General features: G+C 48.7%; 1 protein-coding gene across 1 annotated transcript; it reads right to left on the bottom strand.

The window, feature by feature from the left end:
• Positions 1-11434: 11434 nt before the first annotated feature.
• Positions 11435-20779, bottom strand: DNPH1 (2'-deoxynucleoside 5'-phosphate N-hydrolase 1). The gene is made up of 4 exons (XM_078647281.1): positions 20496-20779; positions 18840-18911; positions 13331-13441; positions 11435-11749 (listed from the first exon to the last, which is right to left on the bottom strand). Exons 1-4 carry the CDS (start codon positions 20638-20640, stop codon positions 11613-11615), a joined length of 465 nt encoding a protein of 154 aa, XP_078503407.1. The 5' UTR covers positions 20641-20779; the 3' UTR covers positions 11435-11612.
• Positions 20780-25608: the final 4829 nt, after the last annotated feature.

The following is a 25608-nucleotide window of genomic DNA, read 5'->3' as shown; positions in this document are numbered from 1 at the left end:
TATCCGACATCTATGACGTCATTCCATTCACGGAGACATTGTGGTGTGGCATCAGTAAGCGGCTTGATGCCGCTTACTGATGCAGTTGAGCTACGATCCTGCAACGGGAGGAGGTCCGGTAAGGGTGCTACCTGCACCAACTCTTCCATGTCCTTTTGGTTGCCTATTAGTTTGCTCAGTCTGCTGTGGCCTGAATTCCCCTGAAGTCCGTTTTGTCTGCCTTGTTGCTCCATTGGGTGAACCATTCAATCTGGTTCTTGCGAAGCAACCTTGAGCAACAACAACAAACATCCTGATATTGCTGAGGGCTTCTTGATGGGTGGAAACATGGTGGGAACACCGTGAGGGTGTGGCTGCTGCCGTCTTTTCTCCCCTGCCAACGCCCTCGTGTAATTGCAGCCCGCTGTAGTAAGTGGTTGCGGTTAATATAACTAAAGTGACCTTGTGGTGATCTCTCGTGTTGGAAAGCTGGGACGCAGCTCGTGCAGAGAGAACACAAGGCTGGATTTCCCTGGCTGACATTAGCTTTGTTATCTTACTAAGCAAGGAGTATTGCTATCCAAAGACTCAGTGGAATATCTCAGTTATTTTGTGACATGATATACGAATATATGGAATTATTCCTATGCATAAGGATACTCCTACCAAGGCTACATACTGTCCTAAGTGAAGGGGTCACCTTGGAAGAAATGGAGCAGACGTCTGTGTTTCTGTGAGAAGTGTGGAATCCCGCAACATTCCAAGAAGTAGGGGGGCCTGGCTACGGCACGGTGCGAGATAGCTGCCTGCTTAGGGAGCTCCGCAGGCCAGGGCCCGTCACATGGCAAATGCCATCCTTGATTCTTCCTAGTAGCTCGCAAAACCGAAGGCACTGATTGCTGACGACACCTGGAGTTGGCGAGTGCGGTCCCCATCCCCTGAGAACAAGACTATCGGCCGGAATACAGACGAGAGTGGTGTAGAGCGCACAGAGAGAAAATGGCCGCTGGCACTAGTGGTGCTGCAAAATAAGCCAGGGTCACCGTAACTGCTGAGCGGCCGAGAGAGATCAATGCTGCTGTCTTCCTGGGAGCGGCGTTCCTGTGCAGTGCTGTGCTGGACGAATGGCACTACTGAGGGCAGATGCAGGACATGCCGTTTAATCATAGAAAAGAGGAGTGACGTCTTTTGGGCCGTTGAAGAGCTCCCGGTCCGGAAACTGCGGAGCACCATCGCGTAAGGAGTGAGGCGGCTGGTGAGAACTGCTACTGCGACAGACGTTCCCCCCGGAGCAGAAGGATCCCAGAACGTTACAGAGGTGGGAGTGGTAGGGCCGGGACGCTCCGGTGCTGGGTGCTACCCCGCTGCACGGCCCAGGCCTCCCCATGGCGTTTACATCATACAGGGCCTGGATCTCGCGCTGCAGTTTGTTTTGTGGCCTAGCTGGGGGTTCTGTGCTTACCCGGCTCCCTTCCTTGAGGGGACCTGAGCTTGTACTGTGTGCGCGGAGCGTGATAGGGAGGGTTCCTTGGCACCCCATTAGCACGTAGCGCTTTGGGGGCTGTCGTGGTGCTGTCTGTGTCCTCTGTGTGTCCTTCTTCCTGTGTACCACGTCAGCCGGGTCCTCTTGCCATCCAGACATAGGGCCTGCTCCGAGCCGGTGTACTAGCCGAGATCTGCGGTGATGAATGCAGACGGGGCAGAGCGACCTCTGCCCCTGCTCGCAGGCAGGTCGCCCCCACGCCACCACTCGGCTGCCAGCTGCTCCACGACTCGTGTCTTGTGCTGTGTCTCCTGCTGCCTTGTCCTGCCCTTCTGCCTGCCTAATTGTTCTTCCTCCTAGGTTCTCTCCCCGGTGTCCACCGGCTGCCCCTCGTCATCTTGCCCACCGTTCTCGCTGTCCTTTCCCGCCGCTGCGCCCCTGCAGCCCCGCCCCCTGCATTCCCATTCGCCACCCCCACTCCCACCTCCCAGCGACTCCTGTCTTGTTGAGCAGGTCTACTGTGCGTGTGTGGCGTTTGGTCTTGAACGGGAGCTTAGGGTCGGTTTTGCCCATGATCAACAATCAACAGCGAGCCCAGTGGTGTTGTGAAGTATAGTGCTGTGTGCTAAAGTAATCTGGACCCAAGTGGGGTGACCAGGTTTGTATCTTAATGAGACTATGTCCAGGCAAATTGCAATAGCTAGTGAGGAGCGCGAAGCGCCAGGTCCCTGGGCGATACAATGCCGGGGGATCAGCCAGCCGCCACACTATTTAGTCCGACAGAAGCAGCTGGAAGAATACTCCACGCTCGTCCGCACTTCAGTAGTGACCAGCAGGCAGCTTTCTTTGATATGTAGCTCAAATGTGATGGTCTGATACCCGCAGGGCGCCGTCAATCAATCAGTGAACTTGTAAAGCGCACTACTTACCCGTGAGGGCCTCAAGGTGCTGAGGGGTGGGGGTGCCGCTACTGCTCGAAGAGCCAGGTCTTGAGGAGATTTCTGAAGGTGAGTATGTCTTGGGTCTTCCGCAGATGGGTGGGGAGGGTGTTCCAGGTCTTGGCGGCGAGGAAGGAGAAGGTTCTGCTGCCGGAGGTTGTTCGTTGGATTCGCGGGACGGCAGCGAGGGTGAGGCTGGCGGAGCGGAGCAAAGCTGCCAGGCGGGGGTGTAGAAGCTGAGTCTGCTGTTCAGGTAGGTAGCCGGTGTTGTGGAGTTCTTTGTGTGTGTGTGGGTGAGGAGTTTGAAGGTGATCCTCTTGTTGACGGGGAGCCAGTGCAGGTCTCTTAGGTGGGAGGTGATGTGGCTGCGCCGGGGGACGTTGAGGATCAGTCGGGCGGAGGCGTTTTGGATGCATCGTAGTCGTCGCAGGTGTTTGGCCGGGATTCCTGCGTAGAGTGCCTTGCCGTAGTCCAGCCTGCTGCTGACGAGGGCTTGGGTCACCGTTCTTCTGGTCTCGGTCGGGATCCACTTGTAGATCCTTCGAAGCATGCGGAGGGTGTTGTAGCAGGAGGAGGAGATGGCGTTGACCTGCTTCGACATGGAGAGGGAGGAGTCGAGGATGAATCCTAGGTTGCGTGCGTGGTCCGTGGGTGTTGGAGCTTCTCCCAGTGTGGTCGGCCACCAGAAGTCGCCCCAGGCAGAGGGAGTGGGGTCGAGGATGAGGACTTCCGTTTTGACCGAGTTCAGCTTCAGGCGGCTGCTCCTCATCCACTCGGCGACGGCCTTCATTCCCTCGTGGAGGTTGGTTTTGGCAGTGTGTGGGTCCTTGGTGAGGGAGAGGATGAGCTGGGTGTCGCGGCATAGGAGATGATGTTCAAATTGTGCTGGCGGGCCACTTGTGCGAGGGGGGCCATGTAGACGTTGAACAGGGTCGGGCTGAGGGATGAGCCCTGGGGTACGCCGCAGATGATGTCAGTGGCTTCGGATCGGAAGATTGGGAGGCGGACTCTCTGGGTTCTGCCGGAGAGGAAGAACGTGGTCCAGTCCAGGGCCTTCTACTGGATTCCGGCTTCTTGGAGGCGTGTTCTTAGTGTGCGGTGGCAGACTGTGTCGAAGGCGGCTGACAGGTCCAGGAGGATGAGGGCTGATGTTTCGCCGTTGTCTAGTTGGCACCTGATGTCGTCTGTGGCTGCGATGATGGCTGTCTCGGTGCTGTGGTTTCATCTAAATCCGGACTGGGATGGGTCTAGGATATTGTTGTCCTCGAGGTGGCGGGTCAGCTGCATGTTGGCGATTTTCTCGATGACCTTCGCTGGGAAGGGGAGCAGGGAGATGGGCCGTAAGTTCTTGAGGTCTTTGGGGTTCGCCTTGGGCTTCTTGAGGAGGGCGTTGATTTCGGCATGCTTCCGGCTTTCCGGGAAAGTCGCTGTGTTGAAGGAGACGTTGATGACCTTCCGGAGTTGGGGTGCGATGGTTGCGTCAGCTTTGTTGAAGTGGGCAGGGGTCTGTCCGGGATCCTGAGTGGATGGAGTTCATGACCATGCGGGTTTCGTCATCGTTGACGTAGGTCCAGGAGGCCTGATGGTTGGTGCAGGTGGCATTCGTGGTGGCATTCGTGGTGGAGTCTGTTGTGGTCGGGGTGGATGAGGTGTTAAAGCTGTCGTGGATGTCAGCGATCTTGCGATGGAAGAAGGTGGCCAGTGAGTCGCACAGATCTTGCGAGGGCGGGATGTCGTTGCTGTTGGCGCTGGGGTTGGAGAGTTCCTTCACTATGTTGAAAAGTTCTTTGCAGTTGTGTGCATTGTTGTCCAGGCGGGCTTTGAAGGAAGATCTCTTGGCTGTTCCGATGAGGTGGTGATGTCTGCGGATGGCGTCCTTATGGGCTGCGTGGCTGTCTGGTGTGTGGTCATAGAGCCATTTCTTCTCCAGCTTCCTGCATGTACGTTTGGAGGTCTGGAGTTCTTCGGTGAACCAGGCGGCTTTCTTGCTGGGGTGGTTAATGGAGGGTTTCTTGAGTGGGGCCAGAGTGTTGGCGAAGTCGTCGATCCACTATCTGAAGTTACGGGCGGCGGCGTCTGTGTCGGTGGAGTCGGTGGGTGGGTTCTGGGCGAGGGTGGATGTCAGCTGGTCTTTGGTGACTTTGCTCCAGCAGCGGCGGGGTAGCTGTTGGGTGCGGTGGTGCGTGGTTGGTTTCTTGAAGGTGAAGTGGGTGCAGCGGTGGTTGGTCCAGTGGAGTTCGGTGGTGTGGTTGAAGGTGATGTGGGCGCCTGTGGAGAAGACGGGGTCGAGCACGCGGACGACCTGGATGAGGATTTGAAATCAATACTTCTGGAGATGCGCACGGGATTAAAACTATTGCTAGTAAGATTGATGCCCTAGCTTCCAGTCTGGACGCAGTCAAGAAAAAGGTAGACAAACATGAGACCAGGCTAGATGTGTTAGAGAACAGACTGTCGGATACCCATGATGCCACTGATGAAGCCAGGACTCAGATTCTCAACATGGAGAAAGTGTTAGAGGTAATTAGGACAAAGAATGAGGACTTGGAAGTGCGCTCAAGGCGCAATAATCTCCGCATAATTGGGCTTCCGGAGTCGACAGCCATTTATAAAATTGAGCCATTTATAAAAAACTTGATGTGGGAACGGTTTGGGCCTGTGCTCTCCTCCGTCATGATTGTTGAAACTGCTCGCTTGGCCCTCGGCCAGCGCTGGGCGGCCAACCACGCACGTTTACTTAATTATACGGACGGGGACGCTATCCTCCGAGAGGCGAGGGCCAAGAGCCCTATTACTCATCAGGGTATCAATCTTTCCTTTTACCCGGACTATATGCCCGCAGTGCAGGCGGCGAGAAGGGAGTACATGCCTGCTAAGAGACTACTACAATCCGCCTCCATTCCCTAAGCAATGATGTACCCAGCCAAATTAGGAATTACTCATGATGGTCAGGCTCCTTTTTTTCACAAACTCTAAGTCGGCACTGAAATTTACAAAACACATCTGTCCCCATAAAGTGACTAAAGTCACCTCCAAGAGCGTACCGACGTCACCGCCTCAAAGCGATGTTGATTGAAGAAGTGCTTTAATAGTTATATAATGTTTGGTTTTACACCAATTGTGGCTCGGCAATATTGCATATGATCGTTGGAGATATTAGAGTAAGTTTGGGGACTGGGCCGCGGCGCTACACCATGGGTGCAATGTTACGAATGTTAATGTTATTTGTCAGGAATGCCACGTTCCAGTATGTATCGTATTATGGGAATTGCAGAGCTAGGAGGTTTCACTATAACTGATACCTGACCACCCTACCGACTGGTAGGTGTTTGTTGCTGTTCTCCCTCCAGAGGGTGATCCCCTAGTTGAGTTTTGTATATTTCTCGTAATTGGGGTAGTTTTTAGATGTGGGGGTGGTGTTTATTCTCGACCTAAGTGGGAGGCTGTAGTGGGAGGAGGGTGGGAAAGGGGATTTTATGCATCTGCTGCAAGCCTCTGTGAGAACTATTGTGTTGAGACATCTGATCGATGTGATTATATGGTCACCAGGAATATGGAACGTGTTTATGGGCAGGTGTGTTCTGTCGGGTGGGATAACCGCTGGGCTCCTTCAGTTGTACATAGTTATGCCAGTGAGGGTAATGGGTGACGATTACAGATTCATCACATGGAATATTCAAGGGCTAAATTCTCCCAAGAAAATGAGACATGTATTTGCATATCTTAATCGACATGGCGCCCAAATTGTATTCCTGCAGGAAACGCACCTGACCAAAGTTTCTGAAGCTAAGATAGCACTCAAATGGGCGGGATTTAGATTAGCTTCTTCCTACTCATCCTATGCCGGGGGGTCCTCATATTGATCAAAAAGGGTATTCCATTTACACCACTTAGGTTTCATATTAACGATGTGGGCCGATGTGCGATGGTGCAAGGTAAACTGGGAAACATGTTAATTTCTCTTGTAAACATGTACGGCCCCATAGCGGATGAGCCAGGGGTGTTTCAGCGGATGTATGGCATTTTGCGGCAATGACCTGAAACGGTCACATTGTAGGGCAGAGATTTTAATACATATCTGGATCCCGCCTTAGATAAATCTAACCCACAGAGCACACGAACACCTAATGTAGCGCAAAGTATTAACCAAGCTAACTTCGGATTAGTGGACATTTGGCGACCTCATAACAGCACAGTTAAAGAGGGAACACATGCCACACCCGCGCATAATAGCTGGTCTAGGCTGGATTATTGGCTCCTCAGTAAGGGCGCGTCGGAATGGGCGACCAAAGTAGCCAATTATCCACGCACGCTATCAGATCACAATCCGGTCGCATTGGAACTACATATCTCTACCGCGACGCATCGACCCTTTACGTGGCGCTTCCGATCAGAGGCGTTACTAGATCCCCCGTGTAATGATACAATACGCACGGCAATAGAGAATTACTTCTCTGAAAACAAGGGCATGGTGGACAGTGCCGGTACTCTTTGGGGGGCATTTAAGGTGACGATTGGGGGAGTATGTATAGGCACCACGGCCGGTATCCTGAAAGATCTTAGAACACAGCTCACCAGAATAGAGACTGAACTACAAACCCTGGAGAGCGAGTATGTCAGTGGTCCCACCCCAGATATACTGTCGCGTAGTCATACATTACTCCAGGACTTTGACACGGCCGCGGAGACACAACTATGATTATATTTCAAGCAGACATGTCGCTCAGAGATTCGGAGAGGGGGGCAGGCCGAGTCATAGCTTGGTTGAGAAAATCAGGACAAGAGAAGACTTTTCACATATTGACAAAATAACAGACTTGGCCGGTACGGAGCATTATACCCCCTTAGACATAGTGGAGCAATTCAGAGGTTTCTATGCTGGCATATATGCGTCGAGCGGGGCGGGCTTGGATTCCGTGATCGGGGAGCACCTAGAGGACATTGCCTGTGCCTAACTCTCGGATGGACAACGGGAATACCTAAGTCAACCCATTGATGAGATCGACATAAAAGCTGCGATTAGTGCCCTACCCAATGCTAAAGCGTCAGGTCTGGACGGGCTAACGGTAGAATTTTATAAAGCGTATGCAGCTCTCATTGCTCCATTTCTATTGGAGGTGTATTCTGAGGCACACGAGGAGGGCGCGCTGCCTCCGTCCCTTAGACAGGCACTAATAATCACCCTCCCAAAGAAAGACAAGACCCTAGACGCATGTGATTCATACAGACCGCTATTGCTGATTAATATTGACGCAAAAATACTCGCTAAAATTTTGGCCACAAAGCTCCAGCCTCTGATGCCGAATCCGGTTCTGCCGGACCAGTCAGGTTTTATCCCGGAGCAATCTACATCCCACAACTTACGTACCATCTTTGCAACAATGCATTTTTTTGACCCCCATTTACATGCTGCGGAGGTTATGTTAGACACAGCCAAAGCGTTTGACTCCATTGAGTGGAGTTACATGTTTCGCATTCTGAAGCGCATGGGATTTCAACTGATCTTCCTTGGGTGGGTGCTGACTCTGTATGCTGATCCATCGGCCAGAGTTCGAGTGGGTGGATTGACATCTGAGGCATTCCCTATAAGGCATGGCACACGGCATGGATGCCCTTTATCGCCTTTGCTGTTCGCAATAGCCATTGGCATGCGTGATACGTCAAAGTCATAGAGAGACAGCTTTACATTTTAATCACTGTCTGGTTGGTATCTCGCTATACGCAGATGATATGGTGCTCTTCGTACGTGAACCTGCTTGTTATCTTTCACAGGTACTGAGGGAGTACATCAGATTTGGGCACGCCTCCGGTCTTAATATTAATTGGGATAAGTCGATCATAGTTCCCCTGAGAGCAATTACTACTGCGCCACCCCTGGAATATCCGATAGTATGGTCATCACACCCTGTTAAGTGTCTGGTAGTATGGCTGCACCATGATCCGGAGGTGGTTGTGCGTGAAAACTATGGGCGAGCATGTGTGAAGCTTGACGGACAGGTGGACACCTGGATAGCACTACCACTATCACTTGCGGACCGCATTGCTCTTGTAAAAACGGTTGTACTGCCTCGTTTTCTTTATCTGTTTACCAATATCCCCATAAAGCTAACACAGGTGTTTTTTTTTTTTACCACGTTGCAGTCTTCGCTGATAAAACTGATCTGGGGGCGCAAGCAGGCAAGGGTCTTGTGGTCGACTATCACGTTAGACTATGACAGAGGGGCTTTGGCTGCACTGTATCTGTAAGTATATCATCTGAGCGCCCAGGCACAATACGCTTATTATTGGTTTCATGGACATGATTTCATACCACACATAGCGGTTGAGGATGGTGATGCCTCTCCGGTCCCTTTGTGAGCCATTATCACTCAAACGAGGCGGAATACTCTTAGATCAGTAATAAAAACAATAGACACTACAGTAGCGGCATGGCAGGCGATAGGCTAATTTGCTAATAAACTACCTCTTTATGCACCGGAACTGCCACTAGAACAACACTCAGCGCTCTCAGTATCTCAAGAAGCTAAATCTATGTGCCTACTCAGAGAGGCAGGGCTGAGCACAATGCAGGATGTCTACCCTGCTGGTATATTCCTCATGTTAGAGGATGTGCAGTATGTTGATAATCCCACACTGCTATTCAGTTTTGCTATACACAGACTAAGACATGCTATTAAAGCGCACTATCATACATACCCGACCGAGCCCCCGATCCTCCAATCTCTGCAACTATTGCTCATGACTCCCACGCGGAAAAAATTAATCACAAGACTGTACAGGGCTATAAGAACTGATGTGACGAGTGCACCAGACGTAAGCTTGAACCGGTGGAACACTGTGCTTGTCCCCCCTACGACGCTGAAGGAGTGGGAGCATGTGTGCGGTCCGACGGGTAAACTCACTCCGAATGGAAATCTTCGTATAATTCACTTCAAGTACCTACACCAGATCTACCACACACCCATGCGCTTACACATACGGATTGAGAGATAATAGTAGATGTCAACGGTGTGGTCAAACAGATGCTGATTTCATGCATCTCGCATGGGAGTGGCTCATTATTGGGGACAAGTGGTGCGGAATATCCAGGATATGGCGGGAACAGAGCTTCAGGTCACTCCACAGGTCTGTCTGCTATGTTATGTTCCTCAAGCTAGGGGGATTCTGGGGAAGTTCATAAGTTTTGCATTACTTTTAGCTAAACGTAGGAGTTGCTATAATATGGGAAGCCAAGCAGAAGCCGAAACGGAGGCATTGGATTGAAGATATGGTCTAATGTAAGCAAAAGCTTGAATTATACTCCGAAGAACTGCCAATATCATCAAAGCCTAGAGACATTTGGGAACCACTGCGACAGTTGCTGCAGAGACAGGGCTCGTCTGAACCGCAGGACTAAAGAAGTTCAAACTATATACCAGGGGCGGCCTTTCCTCCCGTCGGATTATGATATGCCCACCTGATTACCGTGTTATGTAACTGATCGAAAGGTGTTTACTGATCACAATTAAATCAATACACAGTCTGCGTAGACTGTGTATTGATTTAATTGTTTCTTATTTTTGTGTGTTTCAAAATGCAATAAAAAGATTTTTTTTTTTTAAACATTCCAAGAAATATTGTTATTTGCGCATGGATTCTAGGTGTTGGTTTTTCCTTTGGAGTGATCTAAATCTTTCTACATCATCATTCTTTGAGCTGTGGTCAATTGTTTTGTTTCCTTGTGTTTTCACAACAGGGGTATTGAGTTCGCCAGCAGACAGCTCTTCACCCGTTTCAGCCCACTCCTCAAAACCATTGGTAAGTGTTGTTTCTAGAGAGATAGGGTCCCGGTTGGAGGATTGTAGTAACAGGAAAGGTTACTAAATATGTTGTCTCATCTTTAGATCATAGTGGAGCCTTGCAATGCGCATATTTGTCTGTGAGTCAAGAAGACATTTTCTTTTACAGGTATTATTTCACATACCAGTAGGATATTTTAAGGTATCATTGTATATATACATATTGGAATACTATATTCTCAACGTTCTTGCTCTTGTTACAGGTCTCCTTCCCCGCTGTCCCCATCCTTCCCTTCCCCCACTTGATCCCTCCATTGAGTATGTTTACACAATCAGACTGTGGGGGTATCAGGAGGTGGACCATGGATTTGAGGTCACGACAGACTGGTCCTTGACCCCCTCGCACAGCCACATCACTCAACACCCCTGCGGACTCCACTGGCTCCCGGCAGGTGGAAGAATAACCTTCATACGCCTCACCTACGTTAACAAGGCCCTTCACAATGCCAGACCAACATACCTGAACAGCTGCCTCTCCTTCCACGCACCCAGAAGACACCTGTGCTCCGCCCAGCTTGCCCTGGCCACCGCCCCATGGATCTGCAAGACCAGAACCAGAGGAAAATCCTTCTCCTTCCTCGTTGCCAAGACCTGGAAAACCTACCCTCCACCTCAGACTATCTCCCACATTACCCCAGTTCAGGGAGGACCTCAAGACCTGGCTCTTCAAATGACCCCAGCACTTAGACAGATCTGCTCCTCCGCCCAGTACCTTGAGACCCTCACAGGTGAGTAGTTGCAGTTTACAAACCCTTGATTGATTGATTGATTGAAGGGTCTTCGTACGGTTGAGAACTTTTAACTCCAAGATGCATGTATCCCAACTTTTGAGTGTGGACCCTGGCAGGAGAGTAGGAGGTGTTTTTCAACTGCAGCTTAAACTTTTGGACCAACGACATTCCAACTAATATGTTTTGTTGCTTCCTGTTAGCAGAACACCCTTTGGTAATTCCAGTACTAGCTGTTACAGTTAGGTTAGCGCTGGGACCGCTCGACAACTCAACAGGCCACCATTAACATCTACGGTTTGCATCAATGATAGCCAAAAGTGATGCATGCTTGCAAACCACACTTCCGCCTCAGTTCATGGAACATCACAGTGAAACATAGCAGCATTTTAAGGTGATTATTTACACTAGCTACACATTTATCTAACATCTTAACATTTACTCAAGTTACAAAAAGAAATATCGAAATGAGGAAATTGAACATTTTTATTACAAAAACACATTTGTCAGAACTAACCAAAATAACAATTTAATAAATGCTAAACGTTATATACAAATAATTTCATGAATGTAAGCAGTCCAACGTGGATGCCTTCTGTACCAAGGTAAAGCACAACAAGAACGTTGTCTCTCAGTCAACTTCGTCTCATAGCTGCATTGTGAGGGCATCAGGAAAGGTGGCTCTGAAATATTCCTCCAGAATTTTCTCAATATCCTGCTCCTGGTAATCTTTCACAAAGAAGCGTTTGTTGTCTTCTGCCCCACGGATCATGGCTGACAAACCTGTATTGGATGAAGAGTGTGAGGTGTGTGAAAAAAAGGAAGATCTGCTGATCCTCAACAATATCTTCAGGTGTGTGGACACAGCTGGCAGTGGCAGAATTTGGGATAATATGAGAAAAATAATTCCACTATACGACCTTATCACATAGACCATATGATTTTCAGATCAATCTCTCCTGAAAGCAAAAACCAAGAAAAAGGCAACCTCACAGAACAGAAACCCACACAGCAACAGCCACACCACCACACCATCTACAGAATTGAAACACTAGCACAAGACCCCCTAAATAAGAGGGAAACCCATTGATGAGCTAAGTTTCCACAAAAGAGCAAACAGCCAAAGAAGAGCAACTCTTCCACTCCAGCGCAACCACATAACACAGTACAACCCCAGACTATACAACCCTAGAGACAACCATCAAAGAACCACAAATGTTTTTTATACGGTAGGAATGAGTCTATGTCACATAAAAACCTATTTTCACAAAGGGTAGTTACAGAGAATGGTCTAAAGCAGACATGGGCAATCTGAACAAGCTTTAGATTAATTCTGCCAAAGTGTCTACCTCGGACTATGGAACAAGGCTCCCAAGCTCATCTACCAGGTACTAGTCAGGAACAAGCGCTGCCACACACGCAAGACCCAGGCTCCCTAGCCAGTCTGTATTTAATGTCAGAACCCAGATGGCTAACGAACTATACACTGCTCTTTACCTATAAGCTGTGCAGCTTTTCAATATTGTTTGTAGACTCACGGATCATGGATCTGAGCTTATGGCTGCATTAACCTCGCACTGTGAACCCAGTGCAGAGGACTGTGTCGTGTTCACCCACTGCGTAGGCACTTTAGCGTGGACCGTGCAGTGTGAAAGGGTTAAAGTGGCTAGATGAGTCTGGAGCTCCACCCTAACTGTAGGTTCCGGATGCTGTCTTATGACACTGCTGGAAACACTGTAGCATTAATGCCTTTGGGACCACCGAACGAAGTCAATCAACAGGCAAGAACAATGCAACGGAACACTGCTCATGCTTGCCAATAACGTGCAGGGGAGGTGGTCTGGAACAATCGAGGATATCAGCATTATTATGTCAATTTAAGACCCTACTGCGCTGCAAGTCACTGTGATAAACGCATCAACGCATGTATTGTCAGTTCTGCAGTCGCTAGTGCAGTCGTGGAGTTTTCCTCTAACTAGTACCTATGTTCACAATTTCATGAGGAACCACCCTTTTACAAAAAAGTGATTTGGATGCCTTCAATATATGATAAATACTCCATCTGTAAAGATCTCATGGACTTTGCTCTAACTTTCTCTGACCCTTCTGTGTTGCTCTCCTGTCTACACCTCCATGTCACTCCCCTCTCTAGGCCACTCATCCCCATATATCTGACCCCACTCTCTGCACCTTCCTTCTCTCCCTCACATTTGCCTTTTTTGTAATATGCTCTCCTCCTCCTATCTCCTTTCTCTGACCTGTTCACACTCTCTGCACTCTCTTCCGCAAAGTCTACATTTCCCACAGCTCAACATCTATAGGTTGCTACAAAGAATAGCGCAAGGCGACTGTAGGGAAACTTACATCGACCAGAAGAGGGACGGAAAAGGCATAGGATCTTCTTCTTCATGGCCACACACCGGCCAAGCTCGTATCCAACACCAAGAGATGGTTGTGTCACCTCGGCGATGACCACTGTAAAAAATAAGAGACTGTGAAAGAGAGGTACATTTCTAAATTTGATGACAGGCCCCCAAGAATAAAGGTGAGCTCAAGTCATTCTTGAGGATGGTCGAATTCTATATCATGTTCATAAACAACATTGCTGGCTGCACATTCCAGATGTGCAAACTGCTCAAAAAGAATACAACATGTTCATGGGATGAGGAGAGTGTGAGTGAATTTTTAGATATCAAGAAAGTTTTGTCTGACACGCCTAGGCTCCAGTCCTTTATACCAGGGGAAACCATCATCATAGCAACTGATGCCAGTTCCATGGGTATAGGAGCAGCACTATTACAGGAAGATATTACACCGGAAAAACACATGATTCCGCTTGCTTCCAGGGCACTACAGCAAGCAGAGTTTAATTACTCCATAATTGAAAGAAAACCCCTGGTTGTACACAGGGCACTCAGCAAATGTAAGGACTTTGTATGGGGAACAGTGTTCAGAGTACAAACTGATCATAAACCTCTTCAAAGAGGTTTTCACAAACAAAGGTATAGTAGAGAGCTCCAGTCGGATCAAGAGGTTGGTAGTAAGCTTACAAGAGTTTAGCTTTGAGGCGAAGTATGTTCCAGGAGCAGATTTATTTGCATTTATAAAGCGCCTGACTCACCCCAGATGGGGTATTTCCGCGCTAAAGACAGCAGTAAGCACAGCACTGTGGGGGTAAGAGAGATTAAAAAGAAAGAGTTAAAAAAAGCCGAGTCTTAAGTTTTTTTCTAAATGTCAAGTAGTTGGCTTCCTGGCGAAGATCCAGAGGTAGTTGCTTCCATAATTTGGGGGCTAAGTAAGAGAAGGATTTACCTCCTAATCTAGTTTGCTTAATGCCAGGAATAATAAGCAAACTTTTCCCTTCAGATCATAGTGAGCGTGTTGGCATATATTTGAGTTGTTTTTCTGTCAGGTAAGTAGGGCCCATAGAGTTAAGGCCTTTAAATACAAAGCAACACACTTTGAAATGGATTCTCTTACGAATAGGAAGCCAATGTAGGCTGTGTAGAAGAGGAAGGGAAGAGGCACGATATGGGGCACTAGTTACCAGGCGAGCGGCAGTGTTCTGTACCACCTGTAAACTTTGTAGATCGGAGTCCTTGGCAGATATTAGCAGAGCATTGCTATAGTCCAGACGACGAATGTCTGTCTCGTTTAGTAAGAAAGGCAGACAGTGTTCAGCGTGAAGTGATGGACGAAGACCAGGATGAGGACCTCCCCCACCCCCCCTAAAAAGTGTACGCCTCATTACGAGAGGGACCATAGAGGGCATGTGGAAACAGGAACTTCGTACTGATCCCATCCGTAAGAATATGGCAGAGTTGTTGATTAAAGGGTGGGACACTGAAAATAAAACTGAGTAAAAGTTAAGACCATACTGTATTGTCAGGGAAGAGCTGCCAGAGAGGGATGGTTGTCTATTTAGGCACAAAAGTGATGTTCCTAGCACCCCGGAGGTTAATAGAAGTAGCACACGAGGGCCATTTGGGCATCACTAAAACTAAGCAGAGGCTGCACCAGGATTTCTGGTGGCCGGCAATTGATGTAGCAGTGGAAAGGGTGGTGAGAGACTGTTTACCTTGCTCAACCACTGACAAGGTCCTCAAAATGAACAACCCACCCCACCCATGGTGTGCCACGGGCTCCCCAAGAGGCCGTGGATGGAGGTGGCGGTGGACTTAATCGGTCCTTCGTCAGGTGAAGGTAATTCCACATACATACTTGTGTCTTTGATCCTTTCTCAAGATGGCCAGAGATTTAAATTGTGACCGATACCAATTCCAGTGCAGGGATCACATTTCTGGTGGAAGTGTTCATAACAGAAGGCTTGCCAAGCACAATACTAACATAACGGGACACAATTGCGCTCCAGACAAATGAAGTTTCTGGATGACAATGAGATAAGACACAAACTCTGTGCTCTTTACCATCCAGAAACAAACGGAGTAGTGGAACGATTCAACAAAACTCTCAATGAAATAATTCAATTAGCCAATAGCAATTGTTTATGTTGGAGGGAGGAAACAATGAAAACGTTGGAAGCCTATCTCCTCACTCCGCACCAGTCCAATGACAGAACACCCTTTGAACTGTTGAAAGGTTGCAAACCCAACTCAAGGCTACTGCCAGGATGCATGAAGTGGTAGATGGGATGGGTTAAAGTGGACACCAGCCAGACTTGGAGAAGAAGGGAGGTAGAATTGCAAATGGCAAGGAAGGAACTATATGACCAGGCACACAGGACAAGGTTAATCAGGCTTAAGCTGGGAGAGTGGGTGGGTCATGGTGAGGGCTCCTACTGGTCACTAGCAAGGTTAAAATTCAATGAACCCCTCAAGATTATCAAACTCTTTCACAATGCTCTAAAAATGCAGGATGGAAGAATATGGAATCTGGGAAGGGTGGTGTTATGGAGGACCTGAACAGGGGATTGAGGCAACTGTAACTGACATGGACAAGTTTGAACCATTGGTCAGGATTAGTGGGTGGAGGACCCGCATCCCAGCTCATCTCAAAGACTTTGTAATTAGCTGAAAATATTGGTGTTCTGTTTCCACGGTAATTGCTATGAAATGCTCCCCTCTTCTGCCCAATTAGATTCATCCACTGATGATCTGTTATCATGACAATTTCAATGATGTGTTCTTCCATCTCTCCTGTCTTCCGCTTGTTCCCCCTTCCTCCTCCTGCCATGGTCCCGACCCTATCTGCCGCCATCCCGCTGGACGGTTCTCTCCTAGTATACTTGTTATGCAAGGTTTAACTTTTAGCTCACCTTTTATGTTGTTAACCATGCTATGGAGGGAGATGTGTGGCATCCTGCCGCAGGTGGCACAGCACTGGCTGGTCTGTGGGCACTGGATTGGCCCAGGACCAGAACCCAAGGGAGTGGGGATTGGCTCCTGTCATCAGAACCTTTAGGTCCCCAATGCTCCATGGCAGGCTCTTTGAGACGATATTACTGGTTAAGTCGGTTGCTCGGCGGTGGCTGAGGGGTTAGAATAAACTTAACATCTTCTACCTCTTCATGTACATGGTGTTTCTTCATCACAACTCAATTTCGCACCCTTCAACCTACGTTTCTGTCTACAACCGCTGCACTTTAGAACACATGTACCAGACGTGCGCGGCACCAACCGGCTATTTCCTACCCTGATCTTCATTCCCAGAGGATTCCAATATTTGGAGTTCGCTCAGTGCACGCTGTTAGTCTTTCTCGTGGATGTCACTCCCTAATACCACCTGAGGCGGACGCCACGGGTGACAGGTCTCTTGCTTGGCCAACACTACCCGGGAATCTTCCAGGAGGCTCAGGTGTCTGTGGGCAGAGGCCTGGGGCCTTAACTGCTTAAGCATCTTCGGTTCTGCAGACATGCTCAATGCTCATCAGGTGGAGATGTCTGCCTAGGTTCGTCTATAGGAACATCTATCCTTTACCAAGAAATCCAGATCTGTTGGATCTTGACGAGATGGACAGCAGGCAGTTTGTGGGATGTTAATATGTGCATGCATCATACTGCGGCGTAGCAGTGCAAGCATTTCTGTGCTGCTTGGGTGTATAACAGACATTCTGTCTAATGTCGCATATGCATGCCTCTCTTGAGTTTTGATAGCAAGTGGTGTTCGGGTGTCCTGTAGAGGCAATTTAGGCAGCGATAGTGCGATTTATTTTTGTTGTGATCTGTGTTCGTGTAATATCGGTTATTTCTGTAACTGGGATGGGTATTCGCTAGTGGCCAGCTGGCCGCAAGAGCCGTAGTTACCCCTGCCAATTATTCAGAGTTGTTGCTGTTTGGATAAAAGGACACTTTCCTTCACATAGGGACATATTTATAAGGCCCTTGCGCTACGGGATCGTCACTTTTTGTGAAGCTCCGGCGGCACAAATCACAAAATCATATTTATTAGGCGCCACAAAGCCACCATGTGTACCTTGGCATGGCCTCATAGATACGGAGTAAGGCGATGCAGCTCAAATCGCTACATCGCCTTACTCTGCAACAGGGAGCGACACTTCCTCAGATTTAAGAGCATGTAAACCTGAGGAAGCGCCAAAACCATCTCCCCCTCACTGCCCCCAGGTGCGGCGTAACAAGGAGAAATAACTTCATTTGTCCTCGTTTTTTCCTCTTTCGCTGTGTGATGCATTCTGCAGCACACTGGGAAACTGGAAAACGCCACTATGGATTGTTTTTTAACAGGAAGGTACCCCTCCCTGCACAAAAATAATCTTGCAGCAACATAGACATCTTTGCACCATGGTGCAAGAGTGCCTGCGTTGACGCTAGGCTGCCGAAACGGCACCAGCACAGGGGGAAAGGACAGGAATAAACGGTATTGCACAAATACGGTGCATTCCTGCCCTTCCACTTTGCCGTAGGCCAATGCTGCGCATTATACCAAATCACCGTAAATGAGGCCCTGAGGGCGGACCTGTGTGTGACTTCTTGAAAGTGGAGAACAAGGCGGCAAGGACTCTTCTTAGGCACCATAGTGCGCTGGGTTTGTTAGATCTTCCACTAACACTAAGAAGTGTGACTGGGACAAGTTCTGCTTTCTATTAAGATATCCAAATGGTTTGCCACCCTGTTATACTTTTGTTAGTGCTCAGAAGTGTGCCCGGGGTATTCAAAAACAATACAAAGCAAAAATATTAGAGATTTGAAAAGAATACTTAAAGCTAATTTTTAACTTTTTATGCATCGCTTTTAAAGTAATATTTTAAGAAGCAAGATGGGTAAGTATGTTTAAATATGGCAAATTTCCCAAACAAATCAATGTTCTGGGAGTTTAAGAGTTAATGGTTCAGGGGCTTTCAATTGCAGAAATAAATGCCTTGCCGGCCAGGCTTAAGCCAAGTTAAGAACTCGGTGAACATCTTTACAAGTACCGTGAGAAACAGTTGCACTAGTAATAACTCATTCAGCCTGAGCTGAAAAAGGCTTCCAGGTCACTTCACCAGCTGTCTTGTCCCATTAAACTTTGCTACCAAATACCCAACATGGTTTACACTGAGGTGTGGGCCCCGCAGGCGCGTACAGTTTTTCACAGAAAAAGTACAGACCTTGAGGGAACAGCTGGAGACACCGAGTAAAGTTTGTTAGCCTGTAAGTAAAGCTCCAGCTGGAAGTTTCAACAGTGGATAGTGCTGGTGCCTGGGCTGTAAACTGACTCACTCGCAGAAACTTAATGTTCCAACCTCACAGTAGCCTGTAACAACATAAAATCTACTTCCACAGGTGAACAAAGTGCATTGCACTATATCCATCCAATTATTGCGACTGAGGTACACCCTTCAAGAGGCTGCAATGCCCAAAAAAAATGCAACCACTTCCAAACATCCCATAAGACCCAGACATTAAAGAAGCCTCACCGTCGGCTTGCTCCAGCCACTTCAGATCTCGATCGTGGATGACCTTATCTCCATCTTGAACAGCATCCTCACCTGCAGGAAAACAGAAAATTCAGGGCCTGGTCAGAAAAGGCCAACGAGGAACCTCGCAGCCTGTGCAAAACTGGGTGTGAAGAGTACGGGAGCCCCCAAATCCTCTATTGCCAACCCCCAGAAAGCACACCGTCTGCCATGAACAAAACGCATGAGACTATCCTCCATTCTCTCACAGGGTGGGGAAAAAACAAGAGTTCAGAGACTTTCTGATCCTGAACAGAACTTCTTAGCTTTAAGTAAACTCTGGCTGCTTCGGCCTTCTTCTCGACCCCAGATACGTTCCCTACTGATGAGGGAAGATATCCCGAAACCCGGGCCATGTCTCGGGTCTAGAGATTCTTGGGAACAACAAGTACATACTTGCACCTACTCAGGTGAACCACTCATGAACTTTACAGTCATTATTCTTCGAACTTCACGCACTTCATGTACCAGAGTGCCTAGGGGCGATCCGGAGGAGGGGCTAGCGGTGTGCGATCCATTGCGGTGGTTTCTGGCTGCACGGTTTCCAAAAGCACTGGACTAGATTCCTCTTGACCATCAAGTCACAGGAACCTGAGAGGTGTCAGCTCTCACACTACTGGAAGGTTGCCGGTTGACAATAGGGCCACTCTAGAGGTAGAGGGGAGACCACGGCAGCAGCGAAGGCTCAGGAACCAAGAGCTTCACTCAGACAACAGTCTGCCTATGTGGTGAAGCAAGGTCCTGTGGCAAAAGCCAGGGAGACCATGGAATGTTTCTCTTTTCACAATGCATCACTCTCCCCGTCTAAGCAGTCTTGGTTCACCCAAAGGGGGCAGCCAGGACTAATCAGGGGGACCTACTTTTTCTATTTAACTTCATCATTTTTTAACGTATTAATGTTGCTCCACATATAATAAGAATCGAGGCCACACCACGCACGGTGCACACCTGACGTGCACCTCGGTTTATTATTATATTATTTCATTTTGATGCTATGACCTGCTATTTTTGTTTGTTTCCATTTTTGTAACAGTTCTCTCATGTAACGTAACTGTTCTATTGTACAGCACTCTGACACCTTCGGGGGAAAGTCTGCGCTTTATAAAAATGAATGAAATAAAATAAAAAATTTATAAAATGAAATAAAGTGTAGGTTTTAACCTTTTCAGCGTGACCGCGATTCCCCCTCCGGTGCTGGGCCCTAATAAAAACGGGCGTGGTCATGACGGAACGGTTCCGTCATGAGCACAGCTCAACCGTAGCTCATGACGGAACCGTTCCGTCATGAGCATCGAAGGGGTTAACAATAGGGTGTTATACATGTATTTCGACGCTGTGATATAATCTGATGTACTAAGTCGAAAACACGCATTTTAAAGAACTTTTCTACATTATTTTGAGGAGCCCTGACGTGCCTGACACGTCCTCAGCACGCCCGCTTGATGCGTGACACTTCAGTCAGCTCGCGCCTCCTCACGAGCGGCGCACGCGACGGCCTGCCGCAGCGCGTGGGAGAGAGATATGGCCGGGGCCGCAGGTGGCGCTCGGCTCACCCAGTCCGTCCTCGCTGTTGACGCCGGCGGCTTTGTTTTGTCCCGTCGGGGCTGCCTTCCTTACCTCGCTCGCTCAGGCCCTCGGAGGCCACGTGCTCGGTCAGCACGCGCCCGTACTGCCGCAGCTTGTCCACGATGCGGGCGTAGAGCGCCCGGTCCTCGCGCCCGCCGCGGATGCTGCCGCAGAAGTACACCTGCAGGGCGGACATGACGGATGGATGGAGCCCGCGCGCCGCACCACGTGACCCGGCGAGCAGCGCTCTGTGACAGTTGGTGCTCAGAACGCCGGTCCGAAGTCACCGCGCGCTCGCACCACGTGACGCTGCAGGGCTCTGTGACAGTTCTGAGGTACTTAGAACGCAACTCCAAAGTCCGCGCGCGCTGTACCACGTGACCCTGACGTACTCCGAACACTAGACTGCGCAGTTTGGTACGTCACGGCCTGCTGGCGGCCATCTTGAGCGGCGGGTTAACCCACCCATCATAGTAACTTCTACTTGCTTTACCCGATTGGACGCGGCAGCGGGTGTGGTCGGAAGGCCACGCCCACCGACACCTCCGCCCCGGTCATAGCATTGTCCATGGGTCGCTCGTGAAGGTCGGGAGGTCACGTGGTACCTCGCGCGCTCTCCTCGAGGCGCGTGCCGTCCCGCCAGCACGTGCCCATCAGTACGTAAGTGACACACCCCACCGGCGGCACGTTCCCAGACGGCTTCTGCGTGACACCTGCCATGGTGTGGGTGTGCCCATCAGTAACTCTAACGCAAAATGCGTGACACTCTTTAATTGACACTTTCTCCCCTAAAAATCAATGCTGGCATTGGGTGCCTGTTTCTGATACTGCCAACGTTACTGTACAATAAAATAATTAAAGTTTTGCTGTGAATAATTAGAATGTAAACTGTTTAAATTTTGAAAATAGCAAACTGAATTGCAAATTGTTAAACTCTGGATGAGGTATTGATCTTTGAAGTGTTTCAAACACTCTTCACCTCACGCCACTTTTCTCTGCAGTCTCTCATCTTACCAACTTAGATCATCCCTTTACTTCCCTCCCACATCTTTCTCAAACCCTTCATCCGCATAGCTCAAGTCATCTTACTTTTCATCCTGTTTTTACTCTTCTACCTACTTTTGTTACCCCTTTACTGCACGCACACCCACTCCCACTTATCACTTGTAATCACGCCATTTTCTCTTCCTTTGTCATTGTCAATATTTCTGTGTACTTCCTCCCTTCATATTCCCTTATAATGGCAAAAACTTCTTCCGCATGTCTGCACATCACAATGAATACTCAGCAGAGAAGCCAAGGATTGATAGAGCATGTCATCTGAATGCTTTTAAGATACTTTTAAATGAGAAACTCGCACTGCCTTCAATCTCAACTCCGCAGCTCTTGATCATCAGTCATACAGGTCCACCCACAAACTAAACTCACTACCACATGTAAACGCAAGTAAGTTCATATTATGCACTGTAAAAGAGTCACATATCTATGGGGCAAAAAAAAAAACCTACAGATTGGAAACGTGAAATATACGCCTGGGTTCAGGCTGCATCACTAACCTGGATTACCTTCAGGGTTTACAGTCACTGTTGCAAACTCCATTTTTTCTAAGTCCTTGCTACAGTCTGGCTGGGCTTCCATTATTTAACTGCACTTCTCGGTCTAAAAGTTTAATCAGGCCTACACGGAGAGCTGAGCTAGGCTCAGAGCTGGTTTCCACGGAAATAAGACTCACCTCTTCTCTGGGGCTAGCTTACACTGCCTGGAGCACTTTGAAAGATCACTCACAATAGTACTGTCTTTACATATGCTGCACTGAGATCAAGGCACAGCCAAGTGCCACAAATATAGTGATGTTAAGTGCTTCCAGCAATAGAGGGAACATAAGCATGCATGGCGTTACATTTTAATGCTCCAATGTGTAGACACACACAGTAATAATAGTTATATTAACCCTACATTTGTGGCAATTGGCAGGGCTGCATACACTGCATTGCTGCTTCAAGAGGGGCAGTACTGCCCACTCACACCCAGCAGTAAATAACAAGCATTGGCATAGCCAATAGGTCTCGCTTTTGGGATCTTCTAAGTATTTAGTTATGCAGCACAATATTCTTGCTGCAACAACAACTGTTGCATGGCTAAACACTTAAAAGGTCCCAAAGGCGAGACCTATTGGCTATGCCAATGCTTGTTGCACTAAGTCACTTGGGGTGTCAAACAGCGTCTCGCTGGAAAGCCGCCGATACCTGCTGGGTAGGTCCCAGTGCTTCAAATGGGCCGGAACTCCGGTATTTCCATTTAAAGCACCCGGTAGGTGAAAACCCGACAAGAGAAAGGAGGGCGCGAAAATGGAAGAAAGCCAGCTGGAATGCGAAGGAGTGAAATTGTTCAAAGTCAGAGGGGGAGAGGGAGGGCAGAGTGAAATCTGGGCACCGAACATATGGCAGAAACGGGAGAGTGATTGAAGCAGAGAACATACAGTATGGGGGTGGGGGGTTGGCACTGGTAGTAATTGAGAGAAAGAAAAGGGAGACGGGCTGAGGCCTACGAGAGAGAGGGTGGAGCGAAGTTGGGGAGGTGAAGTCGATGGGGCTGAAAGTGAGCGCGAGAACTCTAGGAACAGAATGGAGAGGGAGAGGTATATATGAAGGAAGAAAAAAAAAGCAAAAATGAGAGAAGCAAGATCAGGAAGAAAGAAGAGGGGCGGGGAGATCAGGGTTAAGGGGGAGAGGTGTTTTGAAAGTGGGGTTTACGGTCATACAAGGGAAACTGAATCAAAGAGAGAGAAGGAGAAACGGAAGTGGAGTGGTGCGCACGCTGGCTCACGTTCAGTGCAAGTAGTTCATGGAGTCATTACTTTATAATTTGCCTTCTAGTACTTGTAGTTATGTTTTCATTATCCGCTTTTTGCGTAACAGCAGCAGGGCAAATGTGAGCCATAAATAAAAATTCAATTAGATACAAAAATTGCATGTTCTCGAATGCAAGCAGACAGAATTACTGATTCTAATTAAGTGTAGCGCTTGACTCATGAAAGCATCACCCCATTGGCACAACCAAAACACATGCGCACAAAAAACGTGGCATGTATAAAAGAGCGAAAGCAGTGAATTTTGCCCTAATCAGTAATGCAGCAAATTCTATCTGAGGTGGCATAGCTCACATATCGCAAAATTGCCTCACCAGAGTAAGAGTTTAGAGAGACCGTCCAACGTACGCTCAGACCTGTGAGCACTGCCAGCACCAACCAGCTCCAATTGTCCATTCTGCTTACAGCTAAAGTCGCTGGCCGCTAATTAGAAAGACTACCAGTACTGGTGGGGTAGACTTAATGTGCCCGTAGTTTACATGCTTTACGCTCCTGGGTGGACCCAGACACATATATAGGTGGGGTAGACTTTACATGCCTCAAGCTCCTGGATGGAGCCACAGACCCATATATTGGTGGAGTAGACTTTAGGTGCTCGTGGTGTACGTGCCTTGCACTCCTGGACAGACCCCACAAATTATAATTACGATTCCCTTGCACAATGCGCCACTACATGCCTGCGCAACATGCTTGGACACAATCTCTGCGCATCACACACGACACAGCACAGGCTCCACCTCAGCCAAAGGTTTTTAACTACTCTATACAAATGGACTCGGTGACAACAAATCTCTTCCGACTTCGCAAGGGCAGGAAAGCGTTATACAAATGCCATTTGAAACTAAAATGTCCAGGCTACTTGTGAAGTATCTGGGTAGGCCCATCCTCGGGTTGCGGATCTTAGACCTATGCCACCCAGTCCTGGAGAGGCGGGGGAGGACAAACACTTAATTCAGACATCCACTTAAGTGTGGGTGCCGTGAGCAAGGAGGGAAAGCGCTTAGGCAGGCACAAGGAGGGCCCTCTTCCCTTCATTTCCTGCACAGGCTGATGGCACATTGTGTCCGTGCAGCTGTGAGATTGCAGCCGCCTCCACTCTCCCAGCTGTGAGGGCAGCCTGGCTTCACTGGAAGCGGACGGGTCAGCCGGGGCCTGGGATTTACGCTGCGATTACCGAGGAATGCGCAGCAGAAACATCCAAACATGGAGCGAGGCATGCACTCAAGATAAGAGCTGGATTGCGGAGCGCACTTTGTGCATTCTATAGGCACGTAATTAACTTCTTCGTCACAAGCCTTAAATCACCATCATTCACGTGCATTATTTACGCTACTTTTGCACCCTGGACACGCCCAGCCAGACACGCTTTTAATTCTAAGCAGCAGAAAGTTATTTCTCACCAACCATTAACTTCTGCCGGATTTAACCATAAAAAAAACCTTCGCACAGCATTTCATTTTTAAATTGGGCTGTACTAGAATCTCTCTACTTCGGACGGGCTACTATTTTGTGAACAGCCAAACAACCCAACAAAGAGGAAGTGACCTTATAGGAGTGCGAGCATGATGTGAATTCTCTCTACCTCGCAGAAGCAACATAAACACTTTTAGGCACTAAAGGCCTGCACTGCCAGGCGCGTGGTCCTGGATGGTGAGGGAAACAGAGCGAAGGCGCTGAACGCCAAACGTGCGGCTGTTCAACCCCTGGCACTGATCCAGGACGTGTATATCATACAGAGGCCAAAAGCTTAGTGGTCATTGAAATCAAAAACATCTTGACACCCAGGCGCATCAAATATCAGAAATACCCCCAACCCGAGTGACGGCGCCCTTTCTCCCATCCAACATAACCACACAGCAGTGCTTGCCGCAATCTGTTCCAGTGTGCGGACAGCAATGTTGAAGCAGTAAATAACAATTTAAAATGCTGAAAGAGACATTTGAAAAAAGGGGCGGGCCTCCAGCAACTGCAGCCGAAGGGCCGTAAAAAAAAAAAAAGAAATTATTTTTCTAAAGGATGTGACAGAAGGGTTAGGGTATCAACTGAGGGGCACTTCGGAGAAAGTAAGCCGGGAATTGGGGAGTAAACCATGGAGATTAGGCACATGGAGCAACTGGGGCACGTGAAATGGAAAGTGAGGGTGGGGGGCAGAGAAAAAAAACAAGCGCGCAGCAGCAGGGAAGGGGGCCTGCACAATACCCTTGCGGGAGCGTGCGACCCTATGGCGCCGCGCGCTCCAGCAAGGAAATCGCCAGACGTGCACGCGTTGCCATTGCAAGCAATGCAAAGCGGGCA

Source organism: Lissotriton helveticus, chromosome 6, assembly GCF_964261635.1.
Source record: "Lissotriton helveticus chromosome 6, aLisHel1.1, whole genome shotgun sequence".
In the NCBI taxonomy this organism is placed as follows: Eukaryota; Metazoa; Chordata; class Amphibia; order Caudata; family Salamandridae; genus Lissotriton; species Lissotriton helveticus.
Note: the sequence above shows the minus strand (reverse complement) of the source record. Positions and strands in the feature narration are given on the sequence as shown.